Source organism: Egretta garzetta, unplaced genomic scaffold, assembly GCF_000687185.1.
Source record: "Egretta garzetta isolate BGI_Z169 unplaced genomic scaffold, ASM68718v1 scaffold554, whole genome shotgun sequence".
Classification (NCBI taxonomy): domain Eukaryota; kingdom Metazoa; phylum Chordata; class Aves; order Pelecaniformes; family Ardeidae; genus Egretta; species Egretta garzetta.
Window position 1 is genome coordinate 86,711 of NW_009259499.1, and position 23,599 is coordinate 110,309.

Sequence of the window (23,599 nt, forward strand, 5' to 3'; positions counted from 1 at the left end):
GGAAGGAAAATGAGCCACAAAAGCATTTTTAAAAGACAATCTTTTGTTGCTGTTGTTGAAGGAAACATAATATACAAATGATGACGGATAGAACGTGTGTGTGTATATTGCGGAAGTTTTGTCTTATCGCAGAGTAAACCTCAATGAAGCTGGCTTGTTGTTCCATTGAAGAACACCACTTGAAATAACAAGATCTTGGTTTTAAGAGCTAAAATAAGATAAATCACTCCTGTGTGCCCAGAAATTAAGTAAAGCCAAAGAAAAGGAATTTTTTTTTCCTGTTCTGGAGCTCATAAAGGTGAAAACAGGCAATGATGATAAAACAGAGTGTATTTGACCTGACACTTACCACTCAAACAATCTCCTTGCTAAGAAAAAACACAGCAATGAAAACCTGTGGGACCCTGCCACATCATTCTCATATATTTGCTGTAGGTATACAAACTCCTCCTGAGAATTCACATACCTGAAATAAAACATTGAAAGCAGGTATTTGTTCAGAATAGGGTTTTATTTAGAATATATATTGTCTCAGGTAGAATTTTGTCAGAACAAAGCATATAACTATCAAATCCACTAAAATTATAAAATTTATTGAACCATCAACTTTGGTGATATACTTGGAAAATTTAACATTAAAATTACACAGCAGGCATATTACAAGTCATAGCGTGTAATACTGCATTTTGATCATACAGCCCAGTTTATGGTTTTTTATTCATTTACATCTATAAAGCATGTATAGGCAGGAATTCAGCAGAAAGAGCTTGTTACTTATCTTATTCCCAATATGTTAAGAATTAAAGCTTATCAGCAGATAAAAAGATAATATGGATCACATCCTGTTATCATAAACACTACTAAATACATAATTTAAACTTAGCCACAGAAAGGAACACTGATTCCCTGCAATACCTGATGAAGCCAAAGGAGTAAAAAGAGCCACGTTAGAAGGGATGAACCAGTTCCTGAAGATTTATATTACAGTGAAATAGAAATCAGGACTAACTGTATATTACATACATATAATACATCCCTGATTCTTGGAAGAAAGAAAAACAAAACCAAACCAAACTTTATAAAACAATGTTTTCTCTGTAGCAGTCCGTGAATGCTTCTTGGTGAGTTTTGGCCAGGAAGTCATCCAAGGGATTGCTAGGATTTTGGTCTTTCCCATCAGTGTAGCTTAGTTTTCTGGATACCCTACAGAAAAGAATTGTTTAGATGATAAAGTAAATTACACAAAAATACTATGCTTGCTGAAACTCCAATGAACAGAACGAAATTGAAACAAATTGCCATAGCAAGATATCTGAACATCTTGACTGTGAACAGCAGCAGGACTCCTTGCCTGCATTCCTATCTGCTTTCAGCTGGAGAGGAAACTTTTCATCCCATGTCATTTTAGTGTCTCAGTAATGCTACTACATTAGCCTCAATTATACAAATATCTACTAAACTTTGAGATGTAACCTTTGAATATATTCACAAATACCTAAAAATGAAAGATACAAGTGAGAATACAATTATTTCCTTGCATATTACTTAAGCAATGGCATACATTTTTTTAACATTTAATTTAAACTATTTTGGTTTACATCTGACAATTAAGTATAGCAGTATAGCTGTAAGACAGCATTCACACAGAGCTGAAGAAAAGTTTATTAGTTATGAACATTTCCTTTTCTGAAATATGTCTTTCATAGTCATCTTCTAGATAAAGGCAATCAAGTTCCAGACAGGAAGTCAATATTCCTTTTCTTTCCACAAATACAGCGTTTTGCCACATAGCTTAGGCATAAAACTTCTGGGGGCTCTGAAACTATTAAAGAACAGCTTCACTCCTGGGAACTACAGAAGGCTAAGAATATCACACCACAGGCCTAAGGAAGCTTGCCAGCTGACAGTCCATTTTGGCTACAAATTATCAGACACGCATTTGTGTAATTAAGGAACAAAGAAATAAGATTTTATTCCAGATGGCTTGGCAAGAAAGCACTCTGTGAAATCCTGATTTCCTATGCTTTCTCAAACTTCTCTACTTACATGTGTTAAGGAAAGGAAAACCTTTTCCTTCAGAAGAATTACTTATCTCACAGGGAAGACTATTTTGTATGGAGTCAGGAAAAAAAAGTTGGGGGGGGGAAACATGGAATCCAAGAACTGGGCAAAAATTTACTCAGCTAAGTGGGCATACTCAACATCACAGAAACATCCCTGTATATTCATCAGCTTGCCTCCAACCTTCCATTATATCAAAAATAATCTGAATACAATCTTAATCAATAATGTTATATCTTTGTAATACAAGCCTCTAGTTTTAATTCCATATTTGCTTAAACTGAAACTTTTTTCTTTAAATCATGCAGCCTCTTTTCCAGTTAAGTTCTCCATAAAAGTAGTTTAAAAACTCATTCAGGCTTCCTTTCACATTTTAATTTGAACATTGTCAGAAAATTTTTATATCAGCTGTATGATCATCTCAAGCATAGCTAACATGTTTCTTGACTGAGTTTGGGAAGACAGCACATCTTGTAATGCCAAGTTAAGACTTTTTGGCAAAAAAGCACTTAGGAAATCTTTTGAAAGATAAAATGAGAAACTGTTTAGAGAACTTTTAATGCTTTTTAATCCTACTACCTATTAAATTAGCTTGTAAGCAAAATCCAAGAGATCTGAAACTTTAGAATCCTTTAAAAGTCACATATTTTTTAAGAAAAGCAGACGTAGTAGGCCAGTATCCAGGGAGCTGGAAGGCGCATTCTCCTTCCACAGATCTATATACACTGCCAATAGCGATAACATCAGGAGGAGAGGATCTCCGCTGTCTTCCAAACAGAGCCACTGCTTGTGTACACAGAGACAAAATGCAGGTAACTATGACCAACTGCACAGAAGCTAACTTTTGAAAGGCCTTTTAAATGGCAATATACTACACTCTCCACAGCCTAAGAATCTGAGAAGAGTTGTCAGCTCAAATACACAGCCAGAATCAAAACAATTCTACAGTTATATCTAAAATAATTAATGCCTGTATGATGAACACAAAAGAAGGACTAGAGTAGCTATTCAGTTAGGCCATCTTACAAACTTGTGTTCACTGGCCATCCATGCTGGAGTCTGGCTAGCTTTGCCCACAGACACTGGCCCCCCAGTGTTCAAGTCTGCAGGTGTGATCAGCTTGGGCTCTCCCAAGCGTCCATGCTGATTTTTATTCCAGGGGTACGAATGTAAGCAACAACATCCATACCTTTAAGATAGATGTAGAGTAGCAAGAATTTATTTTGACGTTTCTTTTCTCAAAAGGCACTTACTTTCGGTGACACTGCTGTGCATTTCCAGGACAGCTGTAATTCTTCATTGCCCTAGGCCAACCACAGTGGGCATCTGCAATCCCAGATTCTGGCCGTGAAAAACAGCAGTATGAGAAGGGTAAGATTAATGCTGAACAGTATGGACAGTATGCTGTTAAAACATTAGCCTATTAAGACATTGGTAATACCTGATTGGCATACTTCAATGAGCACATTTCCTTATGGAAATATTCTAATGTAATACGTTCTGGAAAAACTTAACTTCAAATACATTTTATATACTGAATATATTTAAGTATAAGCTAGGTTTCTTCAAAATGCTAATAATCTATCACCATTACAAAAAGGTAGAAGTAGAAGCAGCTGTTGATACCAGAAAAAAATGTAATACATAAAATATGAGTCAAACTTTGCGGAAGGCAAAATAAGACAGATGGGGTAAATCCACCTCAAATTATGAAATTCTTTACAATTATTCAGTAACAAAAAAGCAACAAGGCAAGAACCATGCAGACATGTGTATTTCTTCTGCCATTTTCTCCTTGTATGCCAGTTGACAATATTTCAAGACACCTTCAATATTCTTCAGTATTTTCCATTACATGTTAGCTAGTTGCTATCTTGATGACAAGATTCATAAAATAAAATAAGGAAAATAAACATTAGCGATTTTACTTTAGCAGGAAAAAAGTTCAGTTTATGTTTAAAAACGCATTAAACAAAATCAGATTTTTAGAATGAAATTAAAAGACTACCATCTAAAATCTTAAAATAATATAGTTTATTTGGTTGGTTTTTTAATAATTTTCTACTGTCCTGAACTGGCAAAAGTCTTTTTATCCTGATTAATAATCTAATTCACTTAAGCAAGCGACAGTTGCCATTCAACAACTCAACTGCAAGTTTTTGTAAAGCTGAGGAATCCAAACAAAAGCATTTGGTTATTTGAGTGTAGGATTAACAAACTTTTCAAGTGTAGGATTAACAAGCATTTCCATTTACATACAGAAAGTAAAAGCATCAGCAAACTTTAAATAAAATTAAAAAAGAAGAGAGAAAATCAGCTGATAACAAGCAACACTTTAGTAGGAAAAGTCCTAGTTAACCCTTTTCTGTATAGATTCCTTACTTAAAGGAACACTTAAACACACCCAGTTATTACTGACGAAGACGAGCTGTCACCTAGACAGTCGTCTATTGAGGTCTGTAGATTCACCCTTTGAAGAAGTGCTTGTGATTGCTAAAGTAGTAATTCATAAAGTCTCTGAAACTAACCTTGCAGGGAAGGACCAGGAATACCAAGAAAAGTTTTATCTGAAGAAGCATGAAATTCAGAGTCCTGAAAATAAAGCACATTACACCAATGGAAAAACTCACATACTATTTCACAGCTTGCCTCACAAGAAATGACTGGGAAACTGGAAATTAAGGCCTGATTTAACATTTACATCAACAAGTCAATGATTCCAGTGGAAGCTAGTAAAGCTTAATTTGTTTGCCTCACCTTGTCCATCTGTAAAACGAATAAACCATAATTTCAGAAGGACAGCACCTTAATTAACAGGGTCACTGTTTGAGATTATTTTAACCAGTGACACAGTCTATTAAAATGTAACAAGATCTTTATTGAGCATTTTATAACCATTTTCAAGGTTTTTAATAAATATAGTAAGCCTCCTCAAATGATCCAGGAGACCTGATACAACTTATATTTTAGCAAATAAAATCCCCAAACCTGTAAAATAACCCTACTGACCAAATAGCACGAGAAGTATGCTGTCACTAGATTAAACAGCTTCCAGCTCTAATCCATTATTAAGCCCTTCTCCAAATATCAGCAAAGAGTGCACAATCATTTTTTTTTAACAAGGTCCTTAAGTACCTGACTCCAACAGTTGTGACTGTCAAAAAGGCTGGGGTTACTGCCACTGTATGTGCTCAAAAAATCCATGCTGATTGCCTGAAGATTAGCATTTTTTCCACGAGAAATATGTTGATTTGTTGAAGGAAAATAACGTTCTGGGATATTTTTCAGTCGCTTTACTTGTGAACAAAGAAGATCATTTTGAAAATTTCCTAGCCTTTTAACTCTGGGAATTGCAGATAAAGTTCGAACAGGTGAGTTAACAAGAGCATTTACAGTTTCAGACATATGTATTCCTTCATATTTCCTTAAATTTGAAGCTCTCTGAAGTCCAGGAAGTTTTGGAACAGCCTCACTACACAATTGCTCATAGATCCTGTCAAATTCTCTATCATACTGTGTATCAGACCTCACAGAATCACTTAAATTACTCTTCACTAATCTTCCTTTCTCTACAAGGTTCTGTGAATTTGAAAGAGGTCTTGTCAGTGCCAAAGGCTTTTGGATTTCTTTGGAACACAGTTTGTAGTAGAGTTTTTCAAATGCATCTTCATACTTCTGAGGCATCTTTGAAGGACGCTGCTTCATAGACAATGAGGAAAATGAGTGTTTGTGCTGGAAAGGAATTAGTCTTTCAGAAATTATTTTTTCAGGATTTATGAGGAAAGTATTTGCTGCTCTTGCAATAGAAGAGTTTGTGACAGGTGTAAAAGTGTTACTATTGCCATAGGAACTGCAAGTAGATGAACACAACTCTGAGGTATCACCACAAAGAAAGTCAGTTTTCTGAGTTTTACTCTCTTTCACCAGAGGAAGTGCTGTTGACCCTGAACTGACAGTAGATGTTATAAAACCATATTCCGAGGAACACCTGTGAGCCAAGTTTTTACTGTCTTTGCATTTTGAATTCTTCAGTGAGACAGTAGTCTGTAACTCATCTTCAACTAGAAATGTCTCTCCCATTCTAGCCGTAACATTAGGAAAACGAGTCTGTTTGGAGACTTTCTGGCCTTTTCCAGATAGCAAATGATGTTCTAAACTTGAGTCAGAGTAGTCCATTCTCATTTCATTTCTATTAACGTAAGAATAAGGTACCAGACCAGATAAATTACTAATGGAACACTCATTATCACGAAGTTTTCTGTTCTCATTTCCGTAAGTTTTACTGCTGCATATGCTGGGTAGTGCGTGCTTCAGTTTAAGAGGTCTGAACCCTCTTATTTTGTCTGCAGTGACAATGAGCTTTGGTCTTCCAGAACGCCGTCTTTTGAGCCATAAGTGTCCAAAGAGGTATTTTAACTCTTTTCTTCGAGACTGCTTTGTCATGAGCCTTGTAAGCATCTCTACCATTGCTGGATACAAGTCTGCAAGGGTTACATTGCTCCAGGAGCATTCCACATCTGCAGACTGATATTCTTCCAAGATACTATCATAGCAAGTTTTATTCATTTCTGGAGAAGGTCGATTCTTGGGTATGGCTATTATATCTGGTGAAATGGAAACACCAGAAAATTGTAACTGTAGAGGTCTGGATGAAGAACATTCATTTGACAACTCTATTTTCCTTCTGCAAACAGCAGCTTGGTTGCCTATTCAAAAAAGACAAAGGAATTGGAAAAAACCAGAAGAAAACCCCAAACCTATTAGGGCATTCCAGTAATGTATTACATGTCTTAGAAACAATTGCATGTGGTACAGATAGCCTTACTGTAATAGCATATTTCATTAAGCTTTTTTGCCAGGCTAAAAGGATGATTAACATACAATCCATTAGGAAAAAACTAAAAGCTTTTTCCTAACCTTATTGAATTAGCAGACTATAGAAGACAGAAATTAAATATATTGGAAAAAAACCTGTTTTAAAATAGCTTAATCTATAGATGAAAAATATTTTCCCTGTAGAGGCAGACTGCTTTGCTCTTCATGATTTCTCACCAGGAGGAACAGCATTATTGAAAAGGTTTTTTTATTCTCTTTCCATATTACTAGAAAGCTTTGTACTTGACTAGTACCAGGGCAGCTTTGCTTGCTGTAAAGCATGAAGATAATGCTTTTTGTAGTTGTTAGGCTTGAAGTATTTACACCAAAATTCTATCTTAGGTTGGCATCAATTCTGGAGAGCTTCTGAAGAAAGAAAGTTTACTAGTGAAGTACAACTTTGAATACCAGTTACCAGCAGACCCAAGCCATTCATTACAATGCTCTAATTTAAAATAAGCGGAATCAAAAAATTATGCTTTCATTTAAATGAGGTTAATGTCGCTGAATTTTGTAACTATGCATTTTTTTTTCCTGGGGCTATTTAAGAAAAGCTGTTATGTATACAAGTTATTTATTTTCTACTTTTCAAATACATCTTGCCATAAGCAAAATCATGTCTAACTTCCCTTCAAGAATTCAGCCTGTTGAACTTTTCTGTTGGGTAAATAGTGCCTCTGTTTCCAATAAATTAAATATTTATTTCTAATAATTTTAATAAAAACACATTTTGTAACTAACATATTTGACCAACACCCAAAAGACTTAGTTGTACCAATCTGTTCTCGCACAGGTGAAGCTAAATGAAGACCTTCCGATGAACCTTGAGGTGCTATCTGAAAAACAAAACAAAACAAGACATATAATCTAACATCCTGAGTTTTTTTGCATGTTAAACATAACATCAAAACCTTATTTGTGACTCCTCCTACTCTCTCCTTACTATACTAGGCCCTGTACAGAGTTATGGTCCTCCGGGGCTTAGTAAATTTCAGACAAGAAGGAAAAAGTCTAGTCTAAGACTTCAGTAAGAATTTTTAATCTTTAACCAGTTTATTCTTGGAAAGCTATTTATAATTTTTGCAACTTCTACATTACATATCATATTTTAATCCCTTTACCAAATATGAGAATTTACACGTGGATATATACACCTAGATAATCTATACATCTCTAGCAACTCCAGTAGGAAACTAAAGCTGCACCATGTTACATAATCCTTCACCCTGAATCCCCCTCACCCCCAAAATCAAAATAAAGCTAAAACTCCTTTTTAAAAAACCTCAAATTTAGGCTTTTCAGAAAACTTACTGAAGTGAAGATCAACTTGCACATCAGGGTTCAAAGAACAAAGTATAAAAGTAAAAAAAAAAAAGGTAATATTTGTATATCATCTGCTCTGTTTCTTACAAATCATTGCTGTCAGAGACCTGAGATACTGTGATGTTTATGTAGACAGCAAGCAGCAGAGGAACAATGATGGAACAGCAGAGAAGTTGTATTAAAATTTGTTGTGCTGCACAGTTAGAGATTTCTTTTTTATTCTAATTAGCTAATAACTTATAACACTACAGGAAAAATATTTTACCGTAATCCACTTGGGAATTTTTCTATCATGATCTTGTACTATCACATCCACTTGAACTTTTACTTTCTCTTGAATTTTGCACTCATCTGCATATAGATTCTTAGAGGAAAAAAAAAAAAAAGAAATTAAAGCACGAAAAAGTCACTGACACTGACAAACCCAATCATATTACTTAGATTTGTTTGAAACTAGTATTATTCAGGTGAGGATATCCAACCAGCATAAACTTATTTTTAATGTATACATTTTATGTCAAAAAAAAAAAAAAAAAAGCCTGAGAAGGAACTGTATGTGAAGACATATAAAAAGATACAACTAGCTAGTTTATTGATGCAAGGAAAAGCACACACTGCCTCAGAAGACCCACTGATAAGAAACAAAAAAAAAACCCCAAAAAATAAAAAAGAAAAAAAGTCCTAGTGTTAGGTTACAAAGCACTGGTAATGACAGCTGCAAATCTTTACTCATACTATTAACATCCCATGAATTCATATGCAAATTAAGGTCTACTCTGCAACTCACCTCTATGTAAAATCTAAAAGCATTCGGTGATAAATAGCAAACGTTTTTCATTAGTGAAACTCTTGCTTTCTGAAGAAGTTTGTATTAGCTGTTGTCAGAGACATGGCAATGCCTAGCACTATGTCAAACAAGTAAGGAAAGTAAATTAAATTTTTGTTAATCTTATTTGAGCAAGTAGAACACAGGACTAGAATGGCTGCACACACAGCATGTCTTGTACTTTTTTCGTCAATGTAACTACTCCAGGTACTCTTGATACCTATAGTCTAGTTCGGGAAACAACAGCAGAAGATTCCAGTCTTCTTTTGTTATGGTAAGCCACTAGTTCAGATTTACTTTTTTTTTTTTAAAAATCATGTTACCCATTTATGCTAGACTCTCAGGTGAATGATCATATTTTTTAAGTGTTTTCCCTCTTTGATTCACCTGGTTATTCTTTTTCCATACTTATAATAGCCTTTCTCACGGTTGTCTATTCTATGCAATACACTGTGTGACTTTCTCTGGTATACTAATAATACCAAGACATAATCTTACTACAAGTTGGTCTTCATGACATTATTTATTGAACCTCTCATTTGCTACACTTACTAGAAATGTGCATTAAGATGCAGACTACATAGAGGCTTCTGATGACAGTGCATCAACTCATCAGGCACGTGTAAGCTATTCAAATAGTTCAAGCATTTGTATTGAACACAAAATTATTCCATTACATTGGACACAGAAATTTTTACCTGGAAGTGAATGTCTTCAAATTTTCTTCTTACTGAAACTATATCAGCATCACTTTCTTCACCTACAATTTGAAGACAAATACTAAATAAAATCTAGTTGAACTCAAAACCAAAACGGAAATGTTTTTAAACACACTGTATAACTTACTGACTAAACTGGTTTCATTTGAGAAAATGTTTTTCTACACTAAAACTTTTTATCTGTATTACATTTCCATTTCAAGTCCTATTGAAAAGCATGGTTTATAGGTTCATAAATGACTTGAGGGGAACAAAGAAGAGTGAAGATAACTTGACTGTAACCAGTTCTTCAAAATTTACGCTAACCATTTAAGTAAAATATTTTCGAAGCACTGCTCTGCAAGATTCACTATTCATTAATGTATCATTCCCACTTATTTCCCCACTACATTCCTAAATATCCCAACAATTATAGTAAGCACCTTCTGCCATGCTTCCTTTTCTGTTTCTTATTGTCAAGACTGCCTTAGGTCTGCCAAGATGAGAAATAACACAGACTTGAGAAGATTAAAAAGCAAGCCCAAATCTTCCAGTTAAATTTCTAGGTATTCTATGGGTATTTTTGTGAATGAAACGCAAAAAGCTGGTTTTTGCTAGATGTAACCAGACCTTCCAATTCATCATTAGCTAAATCCTCAGTCTTTCATGATCGTAAAACACGTGACTGCATTGTAAGCCCTGATTTCTATATTTCCCTGGCTGTTATATCTTTGTCAAAAAAAAAACTTGGTTATGATACCTACCACATCACTGCCTCTTCATACTATTCTTTAATTACTAAAAATAGAATGAAAATATTTTCCAGCTAATCCCATCTTCCTTTTTTGTTCCCTGTCAGTGCAATTGCCACCTAAAGCTCTGTGGACAGCTGCTGCCACAGAGCTAGGATAAAGATACATATGAAACAAATGCTATCTTTGTCGAAGACAACACGATTTTCACATCTTCCAGTGAAAATGTTGAGCAACCAGAGGGTTGACTTGACAGTCCACCTGACCCCAGTAGAATTATTTTATTAGAACTGAAACCCATGTCTGTCAGATTTTCGAAGTTTCTTCCCGCATGACTAATGGAAGACAAAGTCACTTTTTCCACAGGAAATTGGTTCCTAAAGATCAATAGTGGAGGAAGCAGTAAGAACATTAATGTTTTAGTCTGGAAAAGTTTCGGCTCGAGTTTCTGTTGAAACAGCTGATACTCTTTTTCTGCCATACAGTCTTCTTCCTCCAGTAGAATCAGGCACAAAACTGTCAGACTGCTCCCTAAATGGTCACTGAGATGACCAGACTAGACTGCTACAAAAATGTTCTCGATACAGGGGTAACAACTCCAGTGCCCAGCAATGGTCAACTCCATCATTAATCAATTATGATTATTAGAAAATAGCTTGTATCATAGAATGAATTGATCTGTATACAAGTTAAATACTCTTGTATGTGTGAAACCTCATAAAAGTGTAATTTTAAGTATGCCTTCAATGTATTGTCAATCATACTTCAAATCACCAGAATATTAATTATTAGCAGAGGACCATGGCACAGCACAGAATGGAAAGACATGAAGTATCTTCTCCAGGGAACCTTAATGGGTTCTTAAGGACCAAAAGGGAAATTTGGGAACACCTTTGTTCCTCAAGTGCAGAAGAGAGGAAAAATCAAAACTCCCATCTTTCTGTCTGGAAAATTTGACCTATAATACAGGAAGTTATTTCACTGGAGATGGATTCAATACAATATAAATACCGAAAAGATATATCTGATTTAAAAGAATGAGTATGTTAGTAAGGGGGTTACTGTAAATTTTAAGTATTCACTTTGATGTGATCTTCTAAACTTAAATACACTTAGATAAGTATACGATTCAGATTGAACTTTACCCTTTCTCTCCAAATAAACTAATTTTTCTGTGCTACTATCCTAATAGATACAATACATTGTTCAGGTATCATCATACTTTGCCATGCTACTTACTTTGAAACTGAAGAAGGTAGACCTAATACTTTTCCATATTAAGGGCAGACCAATGCTTGCAGGTACAAGTGAGAGCTGTTTCACTTTATTTGTACCTGCTGTGGGCAGGCTTTGCATACTTTTAGAACAAAAGTACTGTATAATCCCTGGAAGAAACACTGCCTTCACTGAGAAGTGTGAAGCATTCTGTATGAATACTGAAGATGGAAAAAACCTGCCGAAGCTAAAGTTTTAGCTAAAGCAGCTAAAGATATGCTTTTTTCTTAACAGTTAGCATACCCTATTGCTAACCTTTTATATATTTAAAAAAAGCCAAAAATCAAAGAACCCAAAACACCTAGGTAAATTCCATTTTTAAGTGAGGAATCCAATCCCGCATCTGTAAGAAGCTAATTTCTAGGTCTTACGGTATTTGGAGATAGCTGGGACTCACCGAGGCTACTATAAATCCTCTCCAGTCTCTTCCTAGAATATTCACAAGAGAAGGAGGAGGAGTGGATAATCCTATTATTGTACGCTGCTATGAAAATACCAAAGCCTGAACTGCCTCACTCATTTATCCCATGAGTGCAAAAGACGCAAAGGACACTTCCAGAAGCTAAGCTACAGATGCCTCTGAAATCTGTTTCCTGTATTTCATTGTGCAGGTTGAGAAAAGAACAGTTACATTTTCTAAATTTACAGAAATTATTTTATCATTTAAAGAGATATTTGAAAATTTCCTCTCAAATGATAGAAGGACAAATTTCAGATTGCTATTTTCTATTTTCCCCTCAACAGAGGAGTAATCATCTGTCTTGGAGACAGCTATGTGTATGAAGCACCTAATTTATACCAGAGTATTTAAACAACAGCTAACCATATTTTTCTGCAACTGCTCTTTTAATCTTCAAGTGCTGGCTACTACCTAGCCACAGTTTAATTGATGCAAAATAGTCAGTTTTTATATGCACACAAATCAAAATATCTTGAGTAATAAAAGTTTTTAATATTTTAAAAACAGTCATTTGAAGTTTGTTACCACTAATTAAAACAATCAAATAATTATTTTGGAATACAAGGCCAAAACCACCCAATACTTTGCAGACAGTCCACAAGACTGATGGTGAAACTGTTACAAGCATTACTGAAGACGTATTGTTGCAGCTGAATGCAGTATCTGTGTTTATCAGACCACTAGAAAGTAAGGTATACATTCTAATTATTAATAAAACTACTATTTCCACTTGTGTCAAAGTTTTGATTTCACTGTTCCTTTCTTTAGTAAGAAAAGGCAATTGAACATAATCCACATTGACTTTCCAATGTATCAGGGATTCAGGACTGAGATATTAAAGAGGAATGTGGATATTGATTTCATAGTACTACCAGTACCTTAGTCTCTTGTTATTCCTATTCTCTACTTTCTGAAAGGGTACAGAATATGTATTAAAATTATTTTTACTATATTAGACAATTATGAAAAAGTCACTGGCAATCTTTTTAAAAAAGTTAAAAAAGGTAGCTAAGAAGTAAATTAAAAAAACCTACCTATGTCAGATGTATCCACATGAGAGTTCTCAGGAGATTCCTTAAAAGCACATGAAAGGAATTTTAAGACCTGGTAGCATAAGCAATATTAACTAGTCTGTAGAATTTTCTGCTCTCACTACTTGCTCAATTTTTTGGGGGAGACGGTGGTGGTAAAACAAACCCAGTCATATCCCACAAACTATGTCCAAATGACAGCATCTTTATTAACAAATTTGTACACAGATTTGTCTTGATTCACATCTGATTACTCAATGGGGAAACTTCTTTTCTTCCTAGCCTTTCTGTTCAGGCAAATAATGCAGAAAGAACCTACTATACAACAAGAGCAAAAAGCAGTTGACAGATGAATTCTAATCATCAGTTCTTTATCAGTACGTACTGGGGATTTTCTCTGTGTTCAAATGTATAAGGAAAGTTTCTTAACTGCCCACTTCAAACAATTCTTAATTGCCTACTTCAAACAATCTATTTATAATATTTCAAGTAGTTTTATTGCTCTATTTTGTAGAAGTCTTGCCAGTTGCATAAAAAGCCCATTTATATGGACAAGGAGCCTTCCTAAATGTCTAGTCTGTATCTGACATCACATTCTTCAGAATTTCTTTTAAAAAAAAGTCTAAATCTATTCTGTCCAGTTCAATCACAAAATTAGTGTATTGTGGGCTAAAATGTCATCAATAAAATGAGACAATCCTAACTGCTATCTATGTAGAACAAATAATTAGGAGTGACCAGTGAGATGGGCCATATAACTCTTCAACTGTTGAATATTTTCTCCTTAAAAAGATAGGAGTCAAAAGAAGAAGTTATTCTAGACAACCACAGATTTTTACAAATAATTAAAAAAGTTAGACACACATATTGCCCAATTAAAAGGACACTTGATGGTTTCAAGCCTATGTCCAACTGCTCTATCTCCCTTTAAATAAACTTAAGAGTAGAATTCAGCTGAAATCCATGGCTGATATCATGGCTGTTATTCAACACCCCAAATATCACAATGGGGGGGAGGATATGTAATTATATGAAACATATGTAAAGCCTAACACATAAACAACATGAACAGGGACATAGTAAAAATTTTTTAAAAATTGCATGAATCCACCATCACAAAATATATTAGACCACCACATATAGAAGTCCAGAACTCGAATTCATTACCATCTCAAAGCACAGAACCCATCAGGGGAGGAACTAATCAGGGGAAGTATACTAGATCAGTAACAATAACCAGAACATGAAGATTTTAATTTTACACGAGGATGTACCTGGGCAGTAAAGACACATCTTTCCTAAAATAATGCAACTATTTGTGGGGAACTACATGAAGGGAAACATAAAGTGATTGTTTAATAAGATACCTGAAGTTTGAAGAATTGCAGTGAAAGAACTGCAGCAAAATACTTTAAGCCCTCATTTTTTTCAGAAGTACTCATTTAAGGAGAATAAAGTGATTCAATTCAGCAATTAGTAAGTCTTTAAAATCTAACTTTATAGCTATTGTACAGGACCACCTGCTCATGATTAATGTCTTAGCTTTTGACTACATAAATATGTTTTCCCAAAGAGGCTTTATAAAAGTAGATGCAATGTGTGCCCATACCTGATGTGTTGTTGAATGTCCATTGTCAAAATCACTGTTCTGTTCTTCTGATGTATCTTAGCATGCATGGGAAGAAAAAAATAATTCTGTTTCAATTTGACAGGTCACAGGTCAATGTTGCACCTGAACTCATTAATTCTTCATTTATATATAGTCTTACTTATTTTGAAAAATATTTAACACAAATATTTAATAAATGGAGAACATACATAGGACTGGAACAAATAGACAAGTGACAGAACAGCATTCTAGCCAAATATAGCAGACTAACTCTGATAAGAGATGTATATCTACCATATTACATGTTTTCTTCTTAACCCATGAAGCACCACAGAAAATAAAACTTGACCCTTTATCAGGTGGTATCCCTTGTAGAAAAGGAAGACAACTGAACCCTTTTTGTGCATTTTTCTTTGCATGTGCTGAAAAAGTTAAGAAAGTAGACTGATTACTCCTGAAGCCTGAGGGTAGAGCTCCAAACCTCTACTGCACCTTTTTAATGATTTTTGGCGAGGGGGCCTTCCAAAACTGCTATGCTCATCTTCCTGAACAGATAGACCCACCCACAATCTTTGTGGTTCTCCCCCCCGCCTTTATTTTGTAAGAAGCAGAAGAAATATAGAGTGTAAGAGCTGTCTGATTTAGGGGAGATGTCCCCTTTTACACTTCAATCTGTACTTTATTCTTCATTAGCTATTGCAACTCAAATGGATTTAAATAAAACATATTTGAACCACAGAGACGTAGAGATCTTCAAATAAATGTGACTTCCACAGAAGTTTATTTCACAATTAACCTCTAAGCCAGACATTGTTGCTATTAAAATTCCTCCAACTGAAAACTGCTTTGATATTGCTGGAAAAAATGTTTCTAACCATTGCCTTGTTACATTTAAAAAAGGTATCTATGACAATGTACAATCGCTCAAGTCTGTATACCTTTCATATGATTATGATGTGCCCATAAAAATTATTGCCTAACTCTATTGTTAATACTGCATAAATTATAGAAATTTAATCTCTCCTAAAAGAGAATATCTATATCTCCAAACATACCACTCTGCTGGTACTAAAGCTGTAGTGGAACTTCTCATGGTTGGATGCTTGTTATAGACTTAGACTTACATAATAAAAAACCACTTACGCTTTAGAAGATATCCTTACCCTACTCAAGACTGTCATTAAACAAGTTTCTGATTAATGCAGAATTTTTTGTCCTTGCAGCTGTCCTGCATTTCTTTTTCCAGATAAATTGATGTCAAATATCACAAGTGATTTACTTTTTTTGGTTAAATGGTGAGAAAACTTATCTCATGCCTAGCTCAGGCATATAAGTATTATTTACTCCTATAAACACTTCATATTATTCAATAGCGCCAAACACACATCTAAAGATTTCCAGTTTTCTAAAGGCCTGAAGCATATGGAAAGGAACCTAAAGATGTTATCTCTTCCTTGTTCCATTTTGAAGCAGGAACAACTATATCTAACTTACCTCTGGGAGAAGCCTAACCCATTCTTAAAAGCAACTCCATAATCTCTAAGAAACATATTTCAGGACTTCCTTAGGTTTACATTTGGTAAGCTTTTCTAATATTTAACCTAGAGGATCTCTTTTCTTCTGCACCCTCTCCTCTGACTCACTCCAGGTAGTCAAGCTACTAATGAATACAAACCAAAGCACTCTGCCACAAGTTTTATCAGTGTTGAACACTGCATAAAAACTATTATCTGTGTTTTACATACTAGGCACTTAGAATCATAGAATCATAGAATTGCTTTGGTTGGAAAAGACCTTTAAGATCATCGAGTCCAACCGTTAACCTAACCCTGCCATCCCACCACTAAACCATATCCCTAAGCACCTCATCTATCCTTCTTTTAAATACCTCCAAGGATGGGGACTCGACCACCTCCCTGGGCAGCCCATTCCAGAGCCTGACAACCCTTTCAGTGAAGAAGTTTTTCCTAATATCTAACCTAAACCTGCCCTGGCGCAGCTTCAAACCATTCCCCCTCGTCCTATCATCTGTTACCAGGGAGAAGAGGCCGACCCCCACCTCCCTACAGCCTCCTTTCAGGTAGCTGTAGAGGGCGATCAGGTCTCCCCTCAGCCTCCTCTTCTCCAGACTAAACAACCCCAGTTCCCTCAGCCGTTCCTCGTATGACTTGTGCTCCAGACCCCTCACCAGCTTGGTTGCTCTCCTCTGGACATGCTCCAGCAATGCAACATCCTTCTTGTAGTGAGGGGCCCAAAACTGAACACAGTATTCGAGGTGCGGCCTCACCAGCACCGAGTACAGGGGCACGAGCCACTCTTCCCCAAGCCTGTAGCGCTGCATATCTTCTAGCACAGTGCGTGTTATTTTCACAAGAGTGATACCCTTAGTTGGCTCAAGCAGCCTTCAAAATCGCCTCTTCCTGCAATTGATTATTCCTACATAAGTCTATTACTCTGGACTTCTCTGCATGAAATTACACAAAGTTTAAGTTTTAGCCCCCATTTGTCAGACCATCTTTCACAGCGATAATCCCTACTTGGTATCATGTGTGAGTTAATTAAGGATATCCCCTCTTTTACTATTTACTTAATGAAAAGTATAACCTAGTAATTTGCTCAGGACAAGTCCTAGAAAAAACCCCTCATGTTTCCCTTCAGTTTGGATACCAGACTATTGATCACTATTCTAAGCACAGTTTCCCAATCAGTAGGAAACCAGGCTATAAAACCACTCTCTCATATAGTTAGTGAAGCACATTATAGAACTAGAAGGCTCTGGCTTCAGCTTGTAACCTTCTCAGTAAGTTTATATTCACTATTTTGCAAAAAACACAGGAATGCTTCCTTTAGAATATATTAGCAATGTATTTTTTAGAGGCTGAACAAAGTGTTTTCCAAACATTCCTGGAACACGGGAAATCAGAATAATGTGGCAATTCCCCCACTGAAGTCCCTTACTGAGCAAGATCCATGGAACATCACAGAGAGTGTTTTGTTTAAAAGAAAATTTCGCAAGGAAAGAAAGAATTTTAAGTGGCTAATATATGACAGGAATATTGCTCTTCTGGGAGACTGAAATTTAACATACTTGGTCCTCCCATACTCAGAACTGCCATATATTAAAAAAAACCCAAACCACCCAAAGGATTGTCATTTTACCCACTAAACCTTCATAGGGGTACTGGACATTCTATACAAATAGCAAAAATAGATTCTAGTAAAATTCAGAATTGATAGTTGGGAAAAATTACACAAGTTACATTCCAAGGGAAGGGATTCATTAATAAATATTTGGGTCTTATAAAGATATATTAGGTGTTCACACTTAATAGCACAGAACTTTATTTATCCTAACTGAAAACACATATCAGGCTCACCTAAGAGTACAGAACAGTAATAGGTAAAATTTGCACATTAGCTTTAATAATCCACAGGTTTTTGTTGTTATTGTTGAGTTGGGTTGTTTTTTTTTTTTGTTTTTTTTTTTTGTTTTTTTTAAAGTAACACCAACCACAACCAGACAGTTCAAATGCTTACTCTGAGTACTCTTGTTTCAAATAAACAAGATAGCACCAGATATTATTTGCTTAAATTGAACAAAATCCACAAGATTCTATCTTTTATATCACATATAAATAGAAATCTGTAAAAGCTGGTTTTTCCTTATAGCAAAAGCTGTTAACACTAGTGCTATCCCCCCACCTTCAATATTTAGTTAAATATTTCTTCCCTAGGATAACTTAAAACATAACTAAAGAATTTGCTCAAGTTATATTAAAAGTCAGAAAAAATATGTATCAATTTTTCTGCTTTTCCACCTTATCTGTAATGCAGTACACTAAATTTAAAATTAGTTAGATCAAGCCTTTGTAGCATTAAAGGAACTCCAAGTAAATTCCTTCACTAAGAACTTCTAAAGGCATTCATACCTTAGGTGAAAACACAAAGATTAACAAAAAATTACTTTGAAAATACTTCAAATACTATATCTTTTAAAAAACTGCTAGATGCTTTCTTTCCGAGTTTTACTGCAGATTGTAGCCAGTCATTTTTTGTACTATTCAGACCCATCGGCATATATTTTCTAAAAATTAGGGGCAAGGGCCTGGACCATCTGAATCTTTTTGTATCAGACCCTTATTTCCTGGCTTAAATTTTAGTTTCATAGGCTGATTCAAAGTCTATACCTGAACCCTGTATGGACAAATTTTTTTGTAAGATTGTAGAGGAAGGTAGATGCTAGGTTGTGTTTTGTCTTCAGATGTTCAGTATAAAAGTTTCTCAGATGAATGTCATAAAATAAGCAACACCAAAAAAACCACCTCAAAGCCTTAAGAAAATAAAGCCCAACATACCTTTGCTGTACTACACATCATAATTCCACCCCATCATTTATCCCAGTAAAAATGTGTATTTTATTGGAATATTCAGCTCCTTTTCAGAACAATGAGAAAATCTTCAGATGTCATAGATCTCCCTAAGTAGTATCAGAATTACACTTTGATGTGCAGTCTTGATTTGACTTCCACAATGATACTCTGTCTCTAATAAATAACTATACACTACTTTTTCTTGCAGGCGGCCCGATTCATTCACTGTACAGAATAATCTGCTCAATTTTTGACAGCTCATCATGTGGCTTCATGAGATTCTTTTAACACACAGTTTTTAATATGCCTACTTATCTAGTTATTTTCAAAAAGCTAGCAACTTCCAAATTCTCCACTTGTACACCCATGTAAGTCAGGGTTGGAATTTTTAGTTTCAGTGAACATCTGACAAAACCGACAAATACAACAAAAAGCTTTCTGTTTAATTGACAAGGGGAGATTATTTTCATCAACTTGTTTTCAACATCAATTATAATGTATTTATTAATCTTAAACATTTTAAACTACATTTCGGAATCCTTATAACCATAAGTATTATTGTTGTTTTGGGTGGTTCCCCTCATAAAAGCCAGTGAGCATCCTAGAGTTTGGCATAAAAAGAGGACGTCTTCTATTAAGTCAAGACTCTCTGGATAAGATAATTTATAGCACTTTTTTTTTTTTTTTTTAAAACAGCTTACCTGCATTCCTTTGACTTTCTCTGTGTTGCTGCAATTAGAAATGGGGGGGAGGGGGGGAGAAAAAATTCAGAAGAATCTTAAAATAGTAAAGTTATTTTTACTGATGCTTTTATGTACTTTACTATATTTCACAACTAGGCATTTCCTAGATAACCATTCAGTCTCCTTCAGGTTTCCCATGGCCTGACCAGAAAAGCCACAAATACATGGTAAAATTTACCTCATCATTCACTTCTTGTCACACTGTTGCTGTTGAAATAACTACAAGAACATAAGCTATAGCTACCATGGCCCACATCAGAGGCCAAGACAGAGGATTCCTTTTACAGTCCTTAATGGATTTAGTCTTGTAAAATTGTGCAGCAATGCTTAGTTGATGATGCAGAAGGTATTACCAGGAGCGGAAAAGGAAATACAGCCCTTTTCTGCCTCCATTAAATCCACTCTTGTTCCCCAAGACTGAATGTCACTCCTCATCCCCTCACTCTGGGGAGTTCAGAACAGCTTCTGTGTTAACTACCAAGGCACACTACACAACTTAGCTTTTTGGACAGATACTAGGAATGTAGCAGCAACTTGGCTTCTGACAGTTATGTGAGAAACAGCAAGGTTTTGGTGAAATTCACTGCTGCGTTCTTATGGGGGAGTTTAGGAAACAGAAAAAAAAGCAACTGCTTATTTACTATAAATACTCAGAATTCAAAAATACAGATGATATGCCCGCAACAGTAATGGCTTTAGCCTGACACAGACAGTGAGTGCTAAGACTGCAAAGATACTTTAATTACTCTAGCACTATTTTACTGAAAAATAATCTAAAGATTAAACCAGAAAAGTCCTTTGGAATTGAAAAGCTGATTACCTGAACCAAGATAAATTGATTCAATGCACGTTAACGTCAGTGACAATATCCTGATGAGACCCACAAGTACTTATCCCCATCAGACAGCATTTTAAAAAAAAAATATTTTTCCAGGTAAATGGTTATCTATTTTAGTCTATCTCACCTGACTGTCTTAACCAATCTGTCATAAAACCCTACTTTAAAGCAGATGTTGACTTCATTAATACCTCTTGCAAATATTATATGGCACAGCAAGATTAGCATGTATTCCTATATATATTAAAAAAATATTGCTACATTTTGACTGCATAGTAGGACTATATTATTAGATACCTCAAATATTTCCTCCTTCCATTTTTTAAGCTTCTTGGCTGGCACCTTGCCCCATTGTTTTGGTCCTAGAAACAACAAGAGATACCAATATAAATGGAAAAAAAAAATAAAAATCACAGGCTGAGTCTAACAACAATGACCTAAAATCCAAACAGCATTGCAGCCCCAAATGCTAAGAAGAGGCAAAAAAAAAGCAAATTATTTTACTTTTAAGATTTTATTTTATGCATGCATACTACACAGTATCTGAGATTACTAAAAGCCATGGTTAAGGCTTTAAAGGACTGAGATCCATATTCATTCCATATTGAATAGAGGTTACTAAACCAAAAGCATAACCAAGCCTTCACAAATCCAAGGCTATATATTACAGTGCTGTATGCATGTTTCCTCCCTCTCTCAATGGACAATATACATAAAATACTATAAAAGGCAAAATTCCCAGTCCGTAAAAGCCTTTAAAAAGTAAATCGTATTTGGTGCAACAGTTACATTGGGCTTGAGATACTGTGGTAGCACTTCATGTGTATGCCCAGTAAGTTGTTATTTATGAGAACTGATATGGCGATTTACGTATCATAATCCTTACTCCAGTGATGATAAAAACTGGCAGAACATTTCACTTCCCAGTAAAGCCACCAAGGTACTAAGACACAAGTGCCACTAAACCCCTGAGTAATGTATTTTAAAACAACAGGGTGTTTTCCACAATAAGTTCTCCCTAAGCATTATCAACTCTATAATGGTTTGACAGTTACAATGAAACATTTGAAAAATATGACATGGCATAATGCGGTATAGATTTACGCTAACCACATGAACATCCAAGAAAAAGTTAAAGAGACTATTTACCCAGTCCATTCTGACATTTGACATAACAGAAATTTATCAGAGCAGCCTCCAGAATACTAAGTGGAGATGAAACTATACAATCCACTTCCTGCCAATACCTCTGTTCCTTTGCTTCTCCTCAGTCTTCCCCATTTTGATCCTTCTTCTTACAAGACATCCAAATATTAACCATTGTTATCCTGAACTTTGCTAATAACTTTTCTGTTGTCTCAAACAGAGCATGCAATGGACTAAAATGCTGCATATAAATAAACTCTCCAGGTATTATATGTGTGTATCAAAGTTCACATATGAAATGACATACCTAAGCGGACAAAATTCAGTATCTGTTGCACTTAAATGTTATATAACTGCCAACAGTTGCACGCTTCACTAAGTCTAAATATACAGCATGTAAATATTGAAGATTTAAGAAGTTCTTACCATTAGGCGTATTGTAAGTGAGAGTTTCCATGGAAATAAGTAAATCATCTTCAAAAGGATGATTATACTAAATAAAAAGGACCATTAAAGATTAGAATAAATGATTAAAACAATATTTTTAACATGCATTTTAAGTATTGTTTTTATACAACTTTTTTTTGACCAAACCATGAAATTATCAGTATATTCTTCTATTGGCTGAAGTTAGAAGTCAGCAATCTGGAAATACTAATTCCTAGAGGAAACACATGTATTTTAAGCATGTTAGTAAGGCATTCAATTTCAAGGCATAAGCCAGTCACTAACAAAATGGGCCTTCAGAGAGTTTTCACTAGTAGTTAAGTTACTCTCCAATAGAGAGTGTCTTCTAAAATTTCCCTGTAGTAACTGGAAGTAGCCACTTAGCATAGACCTACAGCTCACGACATATAAAAATATCCAGTCTAATGCTAGATGAGAAAAGTGTTCTAGAACCAGACTTAGTCTTATGCAAGTACTCATTCATATTAGCACAAAACATTTCGCTGAACAGCAGTGCTGACATCCCTGAATAAACACATGCATCTCTGGACAGAGGTGTACAGTTCCCACAACTTTCAATACAAAATGGCTCTAAAGTAAGGATAATTTGTGGAAGGAGTCTCCCAATTCTTTCTGTGGTTTCACTGAAAATACCTCATCTAATGCTAGCTAATATGAGTTAAGGGCACTCTAAAGACAACTTGGATTTAAATACAAAGTCACCTATTTAACAGTAGCAATCCCACATCTAAGTTTTATGGACATATACAAGGAGGTGGCTCTTTACTAGCTTACTCACACCAAGCCACAGAAGCACATGGCTCAGCACAAACTGCAAAGCTGCATGAGGCCCTGGGTGACAGCTGCTTTTGGTAGCCAGGAAAACAGGGAGCTTGTGACACCACAAGTAATCAACTTGACAACGAGAATTCAATGCCAATTACTGCAAGTTAGACCACAGAAAGAAAATTGGACCTGTCAGTACTGACACACCAGGACTTAGACGTGCTCAGGAAGGAGGTGAGGAGAGAGCGCCGAAGGCGAGGTGGGCAGAGGGCCGCGCTGCAGGCAGCAGCCTTCCAGAGGCGCTCAGGGGGTCGCACGAGGGCCCGGCCGAGCCACGCTGCGCGCCATTTCGGCACGAG

The 23,599-nt window shown here is 35.5% G+C and overlaps 1 protein-coding gene across 1 annotated transcript; it reads right to left on the reverse strand.

Annotated features, from left to right (window-relative positions):
- Positions 1–579: 579 nt before the first annotated feature.
- LOC104125038 lies at positions 580–22,496 on the reverse strand. The gene is made up of 12 exons (XM_035892987.1): positions 22,434–22,496; positions 21,159–21,223; positions 19,982–20,009; positions 14,911–14,966; positions 13,305–13,344; positions 9,784–9,845; positions 8,525–8,623; positions 7,712–7,772; positions 5,197–6,767; positions 4,590–4,653; positions 3,315–3,402; positions 580–1,203 (listed from the first exon to the last, which is right to left on the reverse strand). Exons 1-12 carry the CDS (start codon positions 22,462–22,464, stop codon positions 1,077–1,079), a joined length of 2,292 nt encoding a protein of 763 aa, XP_035748880.1. The 5' UTR covers positions 22,465–22,496; the 3' UTR covers positions 580–1,076.
- Positions 22,497–23,599: the final 1,103 nt, after the last annotated feature.

Coding starts and splice junctions, on each gene's coding strand:
- LOC104125038 (XM_035892987.1), bottom strand. CDS start 22,464: ATGGAAACTCTCACTTACAATACGCCTAATG. Junction 20,010..21,158: donor GGAAGGAGGAAATATTTGAG/GTATCTAATAAT, acceptor TTCTAATTGCAG/CAACACAGAGAAAGTCAAAG. Junction 6,768..7,711: donor ACCTGTGCGAGAACAGATTG/GTACAACTAAGT, acceptor TTTTTTGAATAG/GCAACCAAGCTGCTGTTTGC.